This window comes from Mixophyes fleayi, chromosome 2 (assembly GCF_038048845.1).
Source record: "Mixophyes fleayi isolate aMixFle1 chromosome 2, aMixFle1.hap1, whole genome shotgun sequence".
Lineage (NCBI taxonomy): Eukaryota > Metazoa > Chordata > Amphibia > Anura > Limnodynastidae > Mixophyes > Mixophyes fleayi.
Window position 1 is genome coordinate 295,873,277 of NC_134403.1, and position 16,645 is coordinate 295,889,921.

The 16,645-nt window shown below is 37.2% G+C and overlaps 1 protein-coding gene across 1 annotated transcript; it reads left to right on the top strand.

Annotated features, from left to right (window-relative positions):
• Positions 1–458: 458 nt before the first annotated feature.
• DYNLT3 (dynein light chain Tctex-type 3) lies at positions 459–15,915 on the top strand. Its single transcript, XM_075196449.1, has 5 exons — positions 459–691; positions 4,190–4,231; positions 9,913–10,036; positions 13,391–13,468; positions 15,137–15,915. Exons 1-5 carry the CDS (start codon positions 668–670, stop codon positions 15,211–15,213), a joined length of 345 nt encoding a protein of 114 aa, XP_075052550.1. The 5' UTR covers positions 459–667; the 3' UTR covers positions 15,214–15,915.
• The last annotated feature ends 730 nt before the right edge of the window (positions 15,916–16,645 follow it).

The window sequence follows — 16,645 nt, forward strand, 5'->3', positions numbered from 1 at the left end:
AGTATTCGAACAAGAACAGATACTAGGAACTCCACCCAGCAACCAAAACAAAGCTGTACTAAGCATTTAGTAAAGATAAAAAACAAGAATATCATCACAAACCTTTATAGGGACATTTAAAAACAAAAAAACCCAACAAAAACAGCTGGGACTATCCTTGATATGATCATCAAATTCACACTGAGGAAAGGAAAATTGTAAGAGAGTCTTTATCTGCAAATTCAACACTTGCAGCCATCTGAAATTCTTTAACGTTATTAACATCTTACAATATTGACAAACTTGTTATGTAAGCGGAAAACAAGCTTGTGATCTTATATTTTGTCCACAGAACTCGCTCAGATCGCTCATATATATTATGCCATCTGGCCATCGGGTGGCAGCACCCACAGATAGAAGGTCTGTAATATAGGCTTTTCATTTTTCTTTCATTTTACTGCTGCACAATTCCTCCGCGTTGCTCCTCCTCTTCATAATGACAGCAGTAGGATAATACAGGAAACCGGGGTGGGACGGAACAGACTAGGGCCAGAGTAGGATGTAGACTTATTTGTATATTTATCTATATACCTGTTTACAAAACATACAAATCACATGAAAATAGGAAGACAGAGCTAGAAGACAAACATCTATATTCTGCCTTAACACCTGCACCTGTCTGAGCACCATGGACGACCCGCACAAGGGAGAGGTAATGTCTTACTGTATCTACAATGTAACCTGCAAAGAACGTCTGGCAGTCACACAATAGGGTTACTGTGCTAGTCTGCACAAAAAACTGTCTGTCTGAGTTGCGAATATAGTGTTAATCAGATTTATTTGCAATGATTTATGCACAAAAACTTTTGTGATATATAACTGCATAGCATCAGCATATATATATCATACCTACATATTCCTTGTTTTATTTTAGTTGGTTATCAGGAAAGCACTTGTTTTATTTCCACATTGGGATTTTCTTGGATCTGTATCCACCCTACTACTTGAATGTGTGTATAGGGTATGAGTAGTAAACAGTGAAACAATATATAGCTATCAGTGTGACTCAGATGTGTTTAATAGACAGACATAGCACTATAACATTTCCCTTCTCCCTGCCTCAGATATACATGTGTATTTATAAAAAGGCACAGCTAGTCAAATCATTTATTATTCCAGGGGACTTGTTTATGCTTCCAGCATGTTTAGAGAAGAGAGCTTCTAGTCTTGAATGTTCACATTTCTTAATAACGCTTCATTCTCAGTTTTTATACTTATGTGTTTTAATTATCATTCCTTCTTTTACACTTAAGTATTCATAAAACTTTTACAGTTTAACAGATTGCCCGTTTTTATTGTTTCATGAAAGTTTTTAGGCATATTTAGCTCCCATTGCAAAACTTGTCAATAAAGAACAGTAGGCGTTTCTATAAAAGATAGTAGCTGTGGTTTGATCACAAGATTTATTTGTGCATTCACCCAAAATACTGTGCCAGCCCTTTGCCACACGTATGCCTATATTATGCCTCCGCATATTATTAAGTCAGTACTGCTGACCATGTGATAATGCCAGCACTGTGCATCCTACACATAATAATTATTCATGATCATGTACAGCACAAATGATTATGCCACACAATGACCCACACATGATTATGCCATTCAGTGCCCCACCCATAGTTATGCCACAGTGGCCACAAATAATTATGCCACACATTGCCTCACACATGATTTTATCAGCACTGTAGTTTCACATTGATTTTATTAGTATTCTGCTACTACACATTGATTATGCCTGAACTCAAACCACATACACATGTCACGCCCAAAAATCAGTGCGAGCGCAGCAGGGAGTAGGGGAAGAGGGAGGGGGCCGGATCGCCGCCCCTGAACTGATTAAAACGTTTTTTCCTTAATTTGTTCCGGGCTCTGTCTATGGGACCCCTATGCCTGTGGGGACCCCGGACAACTGCCAACTGCCCACATGAGCAACAGCATGCCCATGCGGAAAGACAGCCCTACCCTCACACATAATAATGCAAGTACAGTGTACCCAATTTATTTTCCATGTGTTACACATACAAAGCACCCATCAAATGCTTATTTTTCACTTTCACCCCTCTCTGCTGCTGCCTCCTGCATGTGGTCATTAATGAGCTTTAGTAACTCCAGAGCTCACTAAAGAAGTTAATGTGATGTTCTATTATATCAAGCAACATCTTGAAAGGTTTTGCAGAACGCATTCACAGTAATTCTAAATTTACTAGTGATCACAGGGACATCTCACTGTAGTTGTGGCTCTCATAGCCAGGTTGTAGATCATTCTGATTATGAAGTAGTCCAAAACTAAATACACATGCCTAATTTATGTATCACATTCCTTCATATGACATTACAATAACAAGGCTATTAAGCTCTCTGATCAAACATCTAATGGCAAAATAGGACTAGCCATTGAGAAATCACTACCTATATACACTTCCCCTTCAAACTGATATCACTCTCTACATTGGTGACCTACCCCAAGTCAGGATCATCATCTTCTAGGCTCCAAAGCTGCCTAAATGAGTAAAATTCTGCATATAGACATTTTTGTTAATGGAAGTGCTTTTTGTATCTAGTGTACTGAATGCTGCAGACATACTTTTACATGAATCATTCTCTTGTTATTCATATATATTAATTTACATTTGTTTTATTGCTCTATCCAGTGTTCTTCCCAGCCCCTACTTCCCGGGGGATCTACCCGGCTGTTTTTACTTGCCACCTGGCTCTTGGAGCCCAACACAGTCCTATTATAATACAATAAACCATTGTTTCTCCTATTAGAACAGGTACTATGTGAGCACTACAGCCAGCAGTGTGTGTTAGACCACTGACCACCAGTCTGACCACTCCTGGCAGGTGTGGGCAATAACCTCCAACATTTTCATTATTATTGCAAAGTATTACAACTGCCCCCTCCCAGCTGCTTCTTAATGCCATCCGGATGGCAAACATTTTCTTGGAAGAACACTGCTATCGTTACAGCAGTATAATTAAGGTGTTCCTCTAATTTAGACATTTTAAATAAATGATGATCCAGATGCATTAGTAGCAACTTTTACTGATTGATTTGCCTTATCTTTCTGGCTTCCTTTAATGGCATTGATAGGCAAACTGATGCACTTCAGGGGCTGCACGACTGGTCCACTAACTTTCAAAAGGGCCACACATTACACTTAGGGCTAGATTTACTAAGCTGCGGGTTTGAAAAAGTAGGGAGGTAGCCTATAGCAACCAATCAGATTCTAGCTGTCATTTTGTAGAAGGTACTAAATAAATGAAAGCTAGAATCTGATTGGTTGCTATAGGCAACATCCCCACTTTTTCAAACCTGCAGCTTAGTAAATCTAGCCCTTAATCTCAGTAATAAATTAAAACAATACATGTAATCAAAGAAAGACACCTATGTGTGATAACATATCAGCAGACATTTTAAACAAGTGTTACAAGCTATAACAAACGATTCTGTCAATAAAACAATAAGGAGCTGGGGGCCGCAGGTGAAGGCTCGGAGGGCCGCTGTTGCCCATCACTTGTCTGTGCTTATCGTGCATGTGTGTATTTATATAATCAGGCAGAATTGTATTTTTGTTTCCCTGGGATAACAACAGCACAGTTCTGCTGTGACCTCTGCATTGGAGACTGCTGCATCTGTATGTTCTCCTCGTGTTTGCGTGGGTTTCCTCCCACAATCCAAAAACATACTAGTAGATTAATTGACCCTAGTCTCTCTCTGTCTGTGTGTGTGTTAGGGAATTTAGACTGTAAGCGCCAATGGGGCACGGACTGATGTGAGTGAGTTCTCTGTACAGCGCTACGGAATTAGTGGCGCTATATAACTAAACAAATGATGATAATAGGTCAGCTTTGTATTGCAGCACATAAAATTAAAATAATGTGGCTTAAAACACAGATTGACACAAGAATGAAAGCTCTGTACTAAGTAAATGTCGCAGAGGGGACTGTACAAACCACTCAATCAAAGTAAACAAATTGGTGATTTTTATGCATGACAAAAAGGTTTTCCTTATTTTTCACTTATATCCAACAATGCTTTTTGTCCAGAGTATGTCAAGCATTATATAACATACCTGTTATGAGCAACACAATGTTCTGCACCTTTTTATCAGTACAAAGATTTATGTATCTATGTTTTGTATTGCAGAACACATTTAATGGAGATGAAGCCAGCAGCATTGTAAAAGAGGTAAATGTATGATTATATTAGGATGGTTCTGTTTAGAGAGACAAGGTTCTGGGTTACTGTCACAAGCTGCTACAAAATATCACCAACTGGAAGGAAAATACTATGGGGGAAATTCAATTCAGAGCGAAATGGAGCATTGTGTGATGAGACTCCGCGGTGAAGTCCGGCCTAGAGGTGCGAGTACAGATCAGCAGAGATTCCTCTACTGTAATAACCAGAAGTGCGTGCAGGAGCACATCGCTCCAGTCTCTGGCAGAACTTTGCGGTTAATAGACTTCCCCACTAAGAATGATTGAGTTAGAGGTGACTTATTTCCCCTGCACCTATACTTCTCTCCTTGTTATAACATTTAGTAAAGCCATTTAGTAATCCCAAAGTGCCAGGCACTCTCATTTATTCTGTGTATTCTGACAATGCATGATTTAAAAACTGCTTTGTGCAGTCTACGTTAGTAAGGTATTCTGTCACACTGGACCCCCCCTGGGCTGGGCAAGAAGATTTCATTTATAAACCTTAGCTTGCTTAAGATGCTGGGTAATCTGCACCAAAGGCTCTTAATTTCCTAATTATATCTGTTTACACGGGCATAAGAAAAATTCTGAAAGCATGGCCAGTTCACACGTTTGCGTTATTAGCGATTTGCTTCTGCTGTGGTCAGAACATGTGTAGTAAGCATAAACTACTTTTATGTTGTGAGCCTCAGGATGGTGAAGTATTTACTGGTCAATTGTTTGATGTATCCCTGCCATTGTGTCAATGTCAATGAACTTATAATTACAAAGGGCTTTGCTTGTTCAGATCTAACCAGAAAAGCCAGAAAACATTATTACCACTTCCACTAGTAAACTTTTTGCTATAGTTCATCATCCCAAAACTGATCCATGTGGCTATCGATGATTTATAGTTTAAAATAATGTATGTGCATGAACTACAGCTACCATCCCAGCGGACAAGTATAGGAAGACCTGGTACATTTACTGTGGATAACTGCAAACATTAGCCTAACAATGCTATGACATAATAAGAATATTGAGAGCAATGGAAGTTGTGCAAATGACTAATGATCTGACTCCTGTGGATGACAATATTATATTGCTTTCAGTATAATATTAATGTATGTATGTTTCTTCTTAATTCCTTAGTAAAATTCTATGGTAAAATATAACATGATGTTGTTAGAGTGCCTCTAAATTTAGATTGCCTTAGTGTCCCTATAACTTTGCTTTGAATGTATTGTTTATTATTCATTTAGCATTGACTATGAATAATGTTGTTTATAAGAAAATGGGGAAAAACTGCCTTACCTGTACCTTAAACCCTCCTCCATGTAGCCGTTTAAAGGGACTACCACCCTGTTAAATACCCCATTAATTTCATGCCACTGTCTATAGTATTTTGGATGGTTTTAGGACTTAATAAGACATTCAAATTGCTAATGTAGTGGCTATAGTAAAATGCACACTTGATTGGATGAGCATCATCAACATTTATTTATATAGCGCCAGCAAATTCCGTAGCGCTTTACAATTGGGAACAAACATTAATAAAACAATACTGGGTAATACATACAGACAGAGAGGTAGGAGAACCCTGCTTGCAAGCTTACAATCTATGGGATGCCCTTGTCCAATTAGATGCTGCCTACATTACACATTTCCAGCTAGCAGTTTGACCATATTACACAAGAGTGATGATTCAGTTTCATCTTCATTTAAGCAGTAGTAGATTACATAATATGAATTCTGTATATTTGTGGTATTCCATGTTGTTTTGCAGTATAGATTTGGTGATCACTAACTGAGATTCCATGTTAGGAAATTTTTCTCCAGAAAACTTTGTATTAGAGTTATTTATCATTTGGATACACTGCGGTCCGGTATTTAATAATGATATTATGGTTTTCTACATATAAGATAGAGAGATAAAAATGCAGTCTTTAAGTACTTCTTTTACGTTTCATTTTTTGTAAATAAATATTTCTATGCAGAGATTTCTTTCCCTTGTGTCAGAAGAATAATAGTATGTGTTGTTAGTACTGATGTCATCTGAAGACATGTGCTACATGAAGTGTGTACTGTAAAATAGTCCTTGTGTCTGTGATATAAAGATCACACAATACCAAGCTGGCATCACAACAATGCTACTATTCATTTAGTGGGACTTAAAGGTCTATTCATGGTTGCTGGAAAGACTGAGCGCTGCATTTCTGTGTTTAGTATTTATAAGACTCTTTTTCTACATGATTGTACAATGGGGAGTTTTATGGCAAAATATACAAACATTACAAATAAATGCCTATAATAGTTTATTGCTCTTTCTGTGGTGCAGTCATCAGCCAACAGAATCATCCATCCTGCTCAGTCAAGATTCCATCTAATTCAGTTTTCATCAGGTTGAATTTACGATCATGTTGAATTTACACACTGAATAGTTTCAGGCAAATTTGATTTGAAATGACCCATTTATTAGATGTGTGTATACATATAGAACGTTCATGTGTGTGGCCAGCCTTATCTATAGACCGTGCAGCTTGCTGAGATACTGGACACCTTAGCACCTCATGAGCACCCATAAAAAGGTATTTTTGCGGGGAGGAAAAAGCTTTGATTAAATGCTTTCTCTCCGCCACTTGAATCTTGGTAAACATCTCTTGCTGCAAAACAAGGTATTGTTTTTGCGTTTGGGAGACATAGCAATTCCAGACCAATAATAGTAATAGAGCCTAATAACTGCTAGAATTATTTTTTTGTAGCATCATTGGACATTGTGATGGTCCCGGTGTCAATTTAAGACTTGCTATATCTGTACTTCCATTTGGTAATTGCACTTACCTATCCTTATCCATGCCATAGAGAGAATAGAAAAGACATACAGATTATTAATACACTGAAACAAATAATAGATTACCCACATCCCTCTGTTTCACAATATAAGGATCACTAATCAATAGCTGTCAATGTAATATGCACTGTAACATATCCAGCAAGTGTGCAGTGCCATTATTGAATATGCCCAGCAGGGGCAAACGCAGGATTTTTAAGGGGGGGTTTTCAAATAGATGAATTCGGAACAAAGCAACAATAAAACATAAAAAATAAAGTGCTATAATAAGCCTTCAACATAAACTTTTTTATTGCAAATAACAGGTACATGTGTGTCACAATATAAATTGTTATTTACATAGTCTAACATTATGCAATAATAAGATAGTGGTGCGGAACCCGTGATACTATATAAATAGCTGATGATGTTGATAAACCAAAATGTTATAGGATCCTCTATTTTATTACTCATTATTAAAGTAATAATCGAAGCCTGACTCGCATATAAAAGCTTGAAAAATACATACATATATATATATATATATATATATATATATATATATTTATATTATATATATATATATATATATATATATATATATATTTCAGCTGTAGGCTTCTTTTAACCTATTAACCCTCTCATCCCAAATACTTGGACATTTAGTATCTGTATCTGATCCATGTTATCTCCCTATGTGAGAGGCATTAAATAAAATAAAACTGACATTTATCAGGGGCTTGTCCTGAAATGTCTGTGAACTTTTAATGGCCAGCAGTAACTTTCATCCTGGGATATATAGTTATATATATATATATATATATATATATATATACACACACACACACACACTTACATATATCTACATACACATATTCCTTACTTAGCATAAAACAGTGCAGGGTAAACTTATATTTAAGAATATAGTTTTGCATTTAAATGTTTACATTGTTTTACCTTGTTAATGGCAAAAGCTATTATTATATCAGTGTGAATTATTTTTGCTTTTCCACCTGGATAACCAGGATCAGCTTCAACCTACAACAACATTTGCACATCACTACAGCAACTGTTGGAAATATATTTAATTTGTTGAATGCCCAGGGTCCCTGGGACTCACCGTTTAGCAGGGCAGCCATTGATGTAATGTCTCAGTCTGGGAGGAGCTGCTGTGGCCACGCATGCGCAGCAGCTCCATTTAAACGACACTTGATTGTACAGTAGCCGCGGCGCTGTCAGCGCAGCGTCCGCGGAGGTGCTGTGGGAAGGGGCAGTGTTTAGCATGTTTATACATGCTTCTGCTGCCTGTTCGTTCGCTGAGGGGGGGGGGGTTTCTGGAGAACCAGAAACCCCCCCTGCGTGCGCCCCTTCCCAGAGTAAGTGACCACCAAAAAGTGCCCAGGCCCATGTCTAACAGGTTGCGTTAAGTTCCATTCCCAGCAATAGTGTCTTTTCCATCAAGATGTTCCCAGAAATGCCTTGTGCTTCTGCCAGCAACGTATTTGCTTACCTGTCGTGCCCTTTACAGTCACTTTTTCGCCTTCCTTATCTGTTGTCACTTCTCTGGCACACATAATGTAACGTAGAGTGGAGGCTTCCAATTCCTAATTGGCCACTATTGAACCTAGCACATAGTCACTATGGCTACCACTTGGCTCTAGCCAACAAAACCATATCAAGGCTGAGGCTGAAGGGAAGAACATTTGCTCTTCTGGGTGGAGAACACACGCCAATCTCACCTTTGAGGTTAAGAACCTAGGGCCTGATTCATTAAGGATCTTAAATGAAGAGGATTCATTTAAGATCCTTAATGAATCAGGCCCCTAGTGATTATCAAGAAAAATTAGAGAAAAGGAAAAAAATAAATAAAGGCCCTATACGCCTCTTGACACACATGGGGGCTCTGTGGATAGCTTTTTACTTCTTAACTATTTTTTATTTTTATTTTTAGAGCTTTTTTTATTTAATTTTAAATGTACTGCAAACTGTGAAAACACGTTTACTTGTATATGCCCAAGGCTACTTTCAGTTATTAATCCAAAAATGTATAACGTTGATTTACGTACACCTGTCTGATTTTAGCCTTAGGCTAGGTACACACTGGTGGTTTTTCAGCCAATTATCGGGCCAATCACCCGATAAACGACCACTCACCCACATCCTGCTTTAGTGTGTATACTTACACGATGAACGACAGTCTTCCAAAGTGCCGATAGTGGTTTCATTTGGTTAGTCGTACTGTTTAGTAATCTCGTTCCTGCTGATCATGTAGTGTGTATGCACTCTCACTCACGATCTCCATAGAGTTTACAGAGGCATAGTCTTTTCAGCCGATGCCGGCAATGGACATGTCCTGGGAACTAAATGTAGAGAGTGCTGTAGATGACATAACTTGTTTGTTTGTTCGGACGCTGAATATTTTCTTTAAAAGTCACACAAGCTAGCGAAATTTGTTATGACATGTGGATAGCTGAATGAATGCATATTGTGCTGTCATTCTCTAAACAACTATAGAAACAGATGAAGAGCACAGATCTGACGGTAAATAGAGTATAGTGTGTATACATGAATCTTCGACGGTCAGACCTTAAGTTGTATGTACAATCATTCCAGTGTGTATATAGCCTTAGTTAAAGGTGGCAAACCTAATACTGAGCCCACTATATCATTCTATACCAACCAAGAGATCTATGTTGTTAAATTTTCATCAATTGTGTTTCAAAACTAAGCATATTCCACACTTGGTTTAGAAAACAGTTTTCAGTAGACTGAAAACATATAATATGTTCGATGTTTAGTGCATAAAAATGTTTTGCTTTGTGCTACCATATTGGTTAAATTATGTTTTTATTGTAATCCAGTGTGTAGATGTCATCCTGGGTGGAGTAGACTATGATGAAAGTCGAGTCAATGAGTGGATGTCTGCCGTAGTTGAACAGTCTTTAAGCCATCTAGTAAAGATGGAAAAAACCTTTAAATATATTGGTAAGTCAAATGCTACTTCTATAAATGCTGAAAGTTATTACTCACCAAGAAAATGCTCCATGACACACATTTTAAGTTCCTCTATGCTCTGAACAAGCATGTGAGGTGTAAACTGTTTCCCTTCATTGATTTTGTTGATTCACTTTTGTTGTATGATGTATTTACCCTTCACAAATACTTATGCATTCCATCATTAAAAACTTTTGAACAAGCACTCTAGGGGCTAGATTTACTAAGCTGCGGGTTTGAAAAAGTGGGGATGTTGCCTATAGCAACCAATCAGATTCAAGCTGTCATTTTGTAGAAAGTATTAAATAAAAGATAGAATCTGATTGGTTGCTATAGGCAACATCCCAACTTTTGCATACCCGCAGCTTAGTAAATATACCCCTAGGTCTTTTTTACTGACTACACCCGAGCAGTGTACAGAAAAATTATGGTGATCTCAGCTCTTTTTTGATACTAAAAGTATCACTGTTGTTTACTCAGTCTAGGCATATCTGTGCCAAACTAACTAAATGTTTAACAAGGGGGTTGTTCTATACATTAGACGCATACCATACTTCCTGCAGTCCTTGACCTAGAAAGAGGCAGATGAATTGACAGAACTTCAGCTGTGGGGATCTGTGCAATCACTATACTTGCACAACGTCAAGCCAATCACGTACAAATGGGAAATTGTGAGCCAAGCAATAAGCTCTAGTTTATGTATCTAACTGGGTCAGGGACAGGTGCAGATTAGAATGAGCACTGAAGTTTAAGTTTATTAGGTCTTATAAAGTGCATTTCTATTACAAGTCCTATCTTTCAAGTACTAGGTTACACAAAGAGATGGATTGACATGGTGACTGCATTTAGTAATGGTTTCAACAATTTGTATAATATACAAGTGATGATAATATTTATGTATATATTCCTGTAAATAATGTCCGTATAAATGGTGATTCCTGATGTCATCATTTACAATCAGAGAGTCCTCCATAGACCAAATATGAAAGAGTAACTTGCTTAGAGGATAACAGATGATCGGCGCAGTGAGCATTAGGTGCTCTTCAACTGCATTGTTTAGCAACGTATCTTGCAAAAGGGAAATAATATATATATTTTAAGGTTAGTTTACAACCATGCATCCACGTGTATCCTTTGCAAATGATATATTTTTATTTACACTGGCAGCCAGCATATGATTCTATGTGAAAGTGTGGGCAGCTCTGTAGCGGATGTGGAACTCACTGTATGATGAAAGGAATGCACTTGCAATAACATAGAAATTCCTTTCTTTAGGCTACATATTCTAAACAAATTAGTATTGAAACATGAGGAGAGTATAGTACTTCAGCATTTATTCTAACCCAATAGGACTGCCTTAATTCTAAATTATTATCAGAGAGTAGGGTTAGATTTAGCAAACTAAAGACACTGTTTGAAAAACACAAGTTTCTGTATTTTAAAACCTATTGGTCAGTAACCCAGTCTGTCAAGAGCTTTTGGTTACATAGTTTTGTAATGTGAATTTTAGACGTTAGGATTTAGGTTTAGTTGATGCGAGCAGAGAAGTGGCAATGAAATCCTCCAGTTGTCAAGCTGTGGTTATTCTATACAGTAGATATGATGGCATATACAGTGAGTATATTTATAATACCTGGAGTGTTGTCTAGCAACTTACACTTCTGCAGTGCTTCTTGTTATCTTGGTACGAGCGCTCTTTTACGTGGGAATAGAGAATTCCTTTCCTTGAGATGTAATATGAGAGACGACGTTTCTAATGGAGATGTGTCGTTCCTTTATACAGTGAAGTTAGAAGGAGTCTTTTGAGAGAGTCCAGCGGCAATTCTATTCATTTTAGGAGCTTAGGTCTCTAAAATACACCTCCGCAGAAGGGATCTTTTGTGTACGAAAGTCCTTTCTCTAAATGAACAGAGAGGGACAGAGTTCTCAATCCTATGTATGGAAGGGATCTTGACTGGTATCCAGTGTTCAAAAAGGAGAGTTTTATCCCCATGATCTAATGAATATGCAAAAGGTATCAATTACACGCGCATGGTGACAGTGCAGAGTGTATGGTTAGAAATTGCTCAAGTCCACAGTAAACTTCAATAGGTGCAATAGCAATGCCACCCATCAGGATATTTATCATGTATGCAGCGGCAACTTGACACATTATTTGTGTCGATTTATTTACGCTGATACTAATCTAGCTTCTAATTGCGACCATTGTGGCAGTATGAGCCTCCAAATACCAATATAAAATAGTGTACTATAGTGTACTACATGAGGGATTTTGCTACTTTTTCCCAAAAAAGCTGCACCCCCAAGCAGATTACATACACTTCGACAGTGCAGAGTGTGATACCTGTACATATAACTTAGTGATTGGCTCTTTAGTGCGTTGGATGCTCCACATCCTTTTAATATTCAAGTTAATAAGTGAAGACAAAACATGGCTAAACACAAAAATTGTTTTATCTAATCAATTTGATCATAGTTATAGCTTTGTGTTTTAGTTACATCTGGGATTATGACCATATTAATTGGGAGAAAACAGCTTCGGCTGAAACTGAAGTAGATTGTGTTACTGAATGCATAGATTTTTGTTTGAACACTAATATTGTACAGTACTTAAAACAGTTCTCATTGCAGTTTCGCATACACAATTATGATTACATTAAAATGACAGGGTGTGTCCCAAGCACCAAACAACTTCTGAACACTCATTTGAAAGCTTTACTCATAAGTATTATTGCTGGCTGTTATTTCATTTACTTGTTTTGGCAGTTCTGCATTTCTAACTCTGAGTGTTTAAGCAGCAATTAAACCCACTATTGGACATTCATATATAAGAAACCTTGTTAACTAATTAATATGCCTAAAATAACTTAATCTGTGTGGTATACTGTCCCATTCACTCTGGAGTAAGTAAGGAGAGAATTGGCAATATACAAAAGCTTCATGGATCTCACTGATTGGCTTGTTGTCTCCTTAACAAAAAGTAAGGGTTACTTCCATGACAGGAGAGTAACAAGAGAAGTCTTAAAGTGAATAACAAGTTTTAAAGGACATACGTGTATGATTTGTTTGCTGGTTCCACATATTGATCATTATTAGCTTTCTAGTTCACCTTTTTGACACACAGGCTATGTATGTATATCTACAAGAGTTTACGTATATATTAATTTGTTCACAATGCATGAGTCAATTCGTCATTGACTCTAAGCTGTCATTTTGGAGTATTGCGATAAAAGGAAGGACAATCAGGCTATGGTTAAGCATTGTACAGTATTATAACTTCTGGTGTGAAGATTTTATATTTAAGTGTACTTCTTGTAAAGTTTTTTTGTTTTTGGTATATTTCAGTAACCTGTACAGTCATGCAAAAACGAGGAGGTGGTCTACACACTGCAAGTTCCTCATTTTGGGATAACTCTACTGATGGTAAGAGAAGAGAACTGTTTGCATAAGCAACATATTTCCTTTTAAAATTTTAAATAGGACAAAGCATAATAAAGGTTATAGAGGTGGTACATTTATGGAAAATAGAGTTATATATGTATTACTTTCACTTATTGGTGTTTTGTTTGGGCTCTATAAAGTGTTTTACTTTTGTTAGCTGGTTTATTGTCCCTTGCCACTGAGCACCCCTTCTTACATGTTTCTTGATTTGGCACATCTCGTTTTCTATTGTGTCACAGTCTCAAATTATTTTCTCTCTTTCTACAAAGCCAGGTCAGGTAAAACCCTTCTCACTTAATATTTTTGCTAAATAAATTTGGATCTATTTTGTATATTGCAACCTTCACGGTTGGGTTTTCTTTAAAAAGAATAACAACAATACTTAACTATTGGTAGTGATGCAATGAAAACCCTTACTAACAGTGCTGCAGTAACCTGTGATGAGGAAAATTGCACTTTCTGGGACACCTAAGGACAGATAGGATCCAGGGACTAGATGAAGGTTAGCCTATCATCAATTTAACGTATTCTGATTCAACAAGAATTACTAGCTACTTGTGTCTAATTGTAGCTGTTTGTACATGATGGGTTTTCTTTTTTTTTTACTTACTTTTGACTTCTCTATCTGATTTGACTGGTTTCTATGTAGAAGCAAACCATGAAATAATTTAAAAACCACACTAAATAATATGTTAAATGTAGTGCAGTGTCCTCCCCAGAAAACTTTGCCAGTCGCATGGGGGCAGTTGTAATACTTTGTAACAATAATGAAATGTTGGAGGTTATTGCCCACACCTGCCAGGACTGGTCAGACTGGTGGTCAGTGGTCTAACACACACTGCTGACTGTAGTGCTCACATAGAGCCTGTTCTAATAGGAGAAACAATGGTTTATTCCATTATAATAGGACTCTGTTGTGCTCCAATTCCCGGGTGGCAAGTAAAAACAGCCGGGTGGAGCACCCGGGAAGTAGGTGCTGGGGTGTTCTTGTCTCCTCACACTGACGAAAACCAGGCCAGGAGAAATTAATCTGAATGCTAACAGCCAGGGCCAAAATTTTGAGCTGCACTTATGTCTACTGGAGTATGTCTTAGTTGTGATGGTTCCTGGCAGATACATTGTAGAATGAGATTTGATTCTCAGCCCAACTTCAAAAGTCAGGGGGACATGCACTGTTTGCCTGTTCATGTATTTAGTCCTCATTTGATTTGTTTAGCTTTGGGCTAAATTATATCAACCAATAAGAATCATAGAGAAGGCTAGCTTGCAACTCTGAAAACCTGTCCTCACACTTTATTGCAGTCTTTGCACTGGAAGTCAAATCATACTACTGCTGTTAAGTAAACCAGTGTGGGCTGAGATATGTGATGTCTTGTGATGCTGTCTTAGTGATAGTTATCTTATCCACATTATTTTTGTGTTCATAGAACATTTTATTAAACTGCATCATCATCGAAAAGTGAACATTCTCCATTGAAATAATTTGCCATGATTCAAGATTGCACCTTCCTGTTATCATTAGCAATATGAGTATACATAACACAAAATAATGTTTTATATGAATATATAGGACTTCATGTTATATGGTAGTTTTTGTCTGGAATGTATATTTCCCTTTTTACATACTCAAATTTGTCTTTTTCCATTTAGGGAACTGCACAGTACGATGGGAAAACCGGACCATGTATTGCATTGTCAATGTGTTTGCCGTGGCCATACAGCTATAGCCGATTGTTGAAAAATGTTTTACTCCTTCAAAGTAAAAAAAAAAACACAATCCCCCAACCCCCCACCCTCACCCAGAAGCTGGGACTTTTGTGGAAACCTCAGATTATTGGTGTTACCAAACTTCAGCAGTTTAGCTGTCAATTTTAAATTCCAATAATCTAGGAAAGATACGCCACTGCTTAGGCCTGCCACACATATTATTGCTATGTAATAAAATGTTATATTATAAAGTGTTCAGATCCTCAGGAATACAAATATAAATAAACTTGTCAATGAAATAAAGGGCCCCAGAAAACAGTAATTGCATTACTTCATATAACTCCATATAATACGATTATGTTATTGCTGCTTTTATTTACAAATTATATCATGCATAATTACAGATAAGGCATATTCAGGTATAGTCATACAATAGTAAACATATTGCATGAATTAATATTAAATAATCATAGTGAGGTGAGAACTTGTTTTGCCATTTCTTAATCCTTTTTATTGCAGTTGTCGCCTCAGGTTCCTTGCTGCACTGCTCAGTTTATTTGCACTGCTGTTTAACTTGAAGATATTAATGCATTTTACCATGTAAAGTTAATTTTAAAAAGCAATTTTACGTTGAAGGAAGAATATAAGATTGTATCATGTATATAAACTGAAACATCTATATGGATTTGATGTTCAGACATTAAAGATATTATCTAACCCAATGATGAATGATGTTTTTATTAGTATACAATATATGAGTGTGCTGAGACAAGTCCCCTGGTGAGTGTGTATAATCATGATATGACCGACTATTAAAGTTTACAGGTAGACTTTTCAGTTACCAGGTAGGAAGCTCTTGAGAAAAATCAGTAACCAAATAAGTCTGTTTTGAGGATTATTGTGTACTCTTAGGGGCATATTCAATTGCAATTCCGCGGACCGCGCAGGATTACCGTTATTACAGTAATCCTGCGCGGGAAAAACCGTTAATACGGTAATTTACTCGCTGGATTTCAGTTTGCAGCTCCCTGAAATCCAGCGAGAGATTACCGTATTAACGGTAATAATTTTTCAGCGCTCGAACTTTGGAACAATTGAATACCCCCCTTACAGTTTTCCACTCAGATAGAATGCAGTAAAATGAGCTGGGATTTTACACAAAAGGCCACTTGTGTCTAGGAATTTCTAAATCTAAATTATTTTTCAACCAAGAGTTGGAAATAAATATGTATGATTATTTGTTTCCCTCTAGTTCTGGTGTCAATCACAATGCTTTTTCATCTTCAGTAGGCTATAGTTAGGGCATATCCTTCACAATTAGTTCTTTTGTGAATATAGTGACGTTTTACAACAAACAGGTTACCCCAGCATGTCTATAATTGCTATGGAATTGTGCTTGACAGTTTGTAGACATCTCCCTCTGTCCCCCTCCCTCACATGTCTGCAGTATCA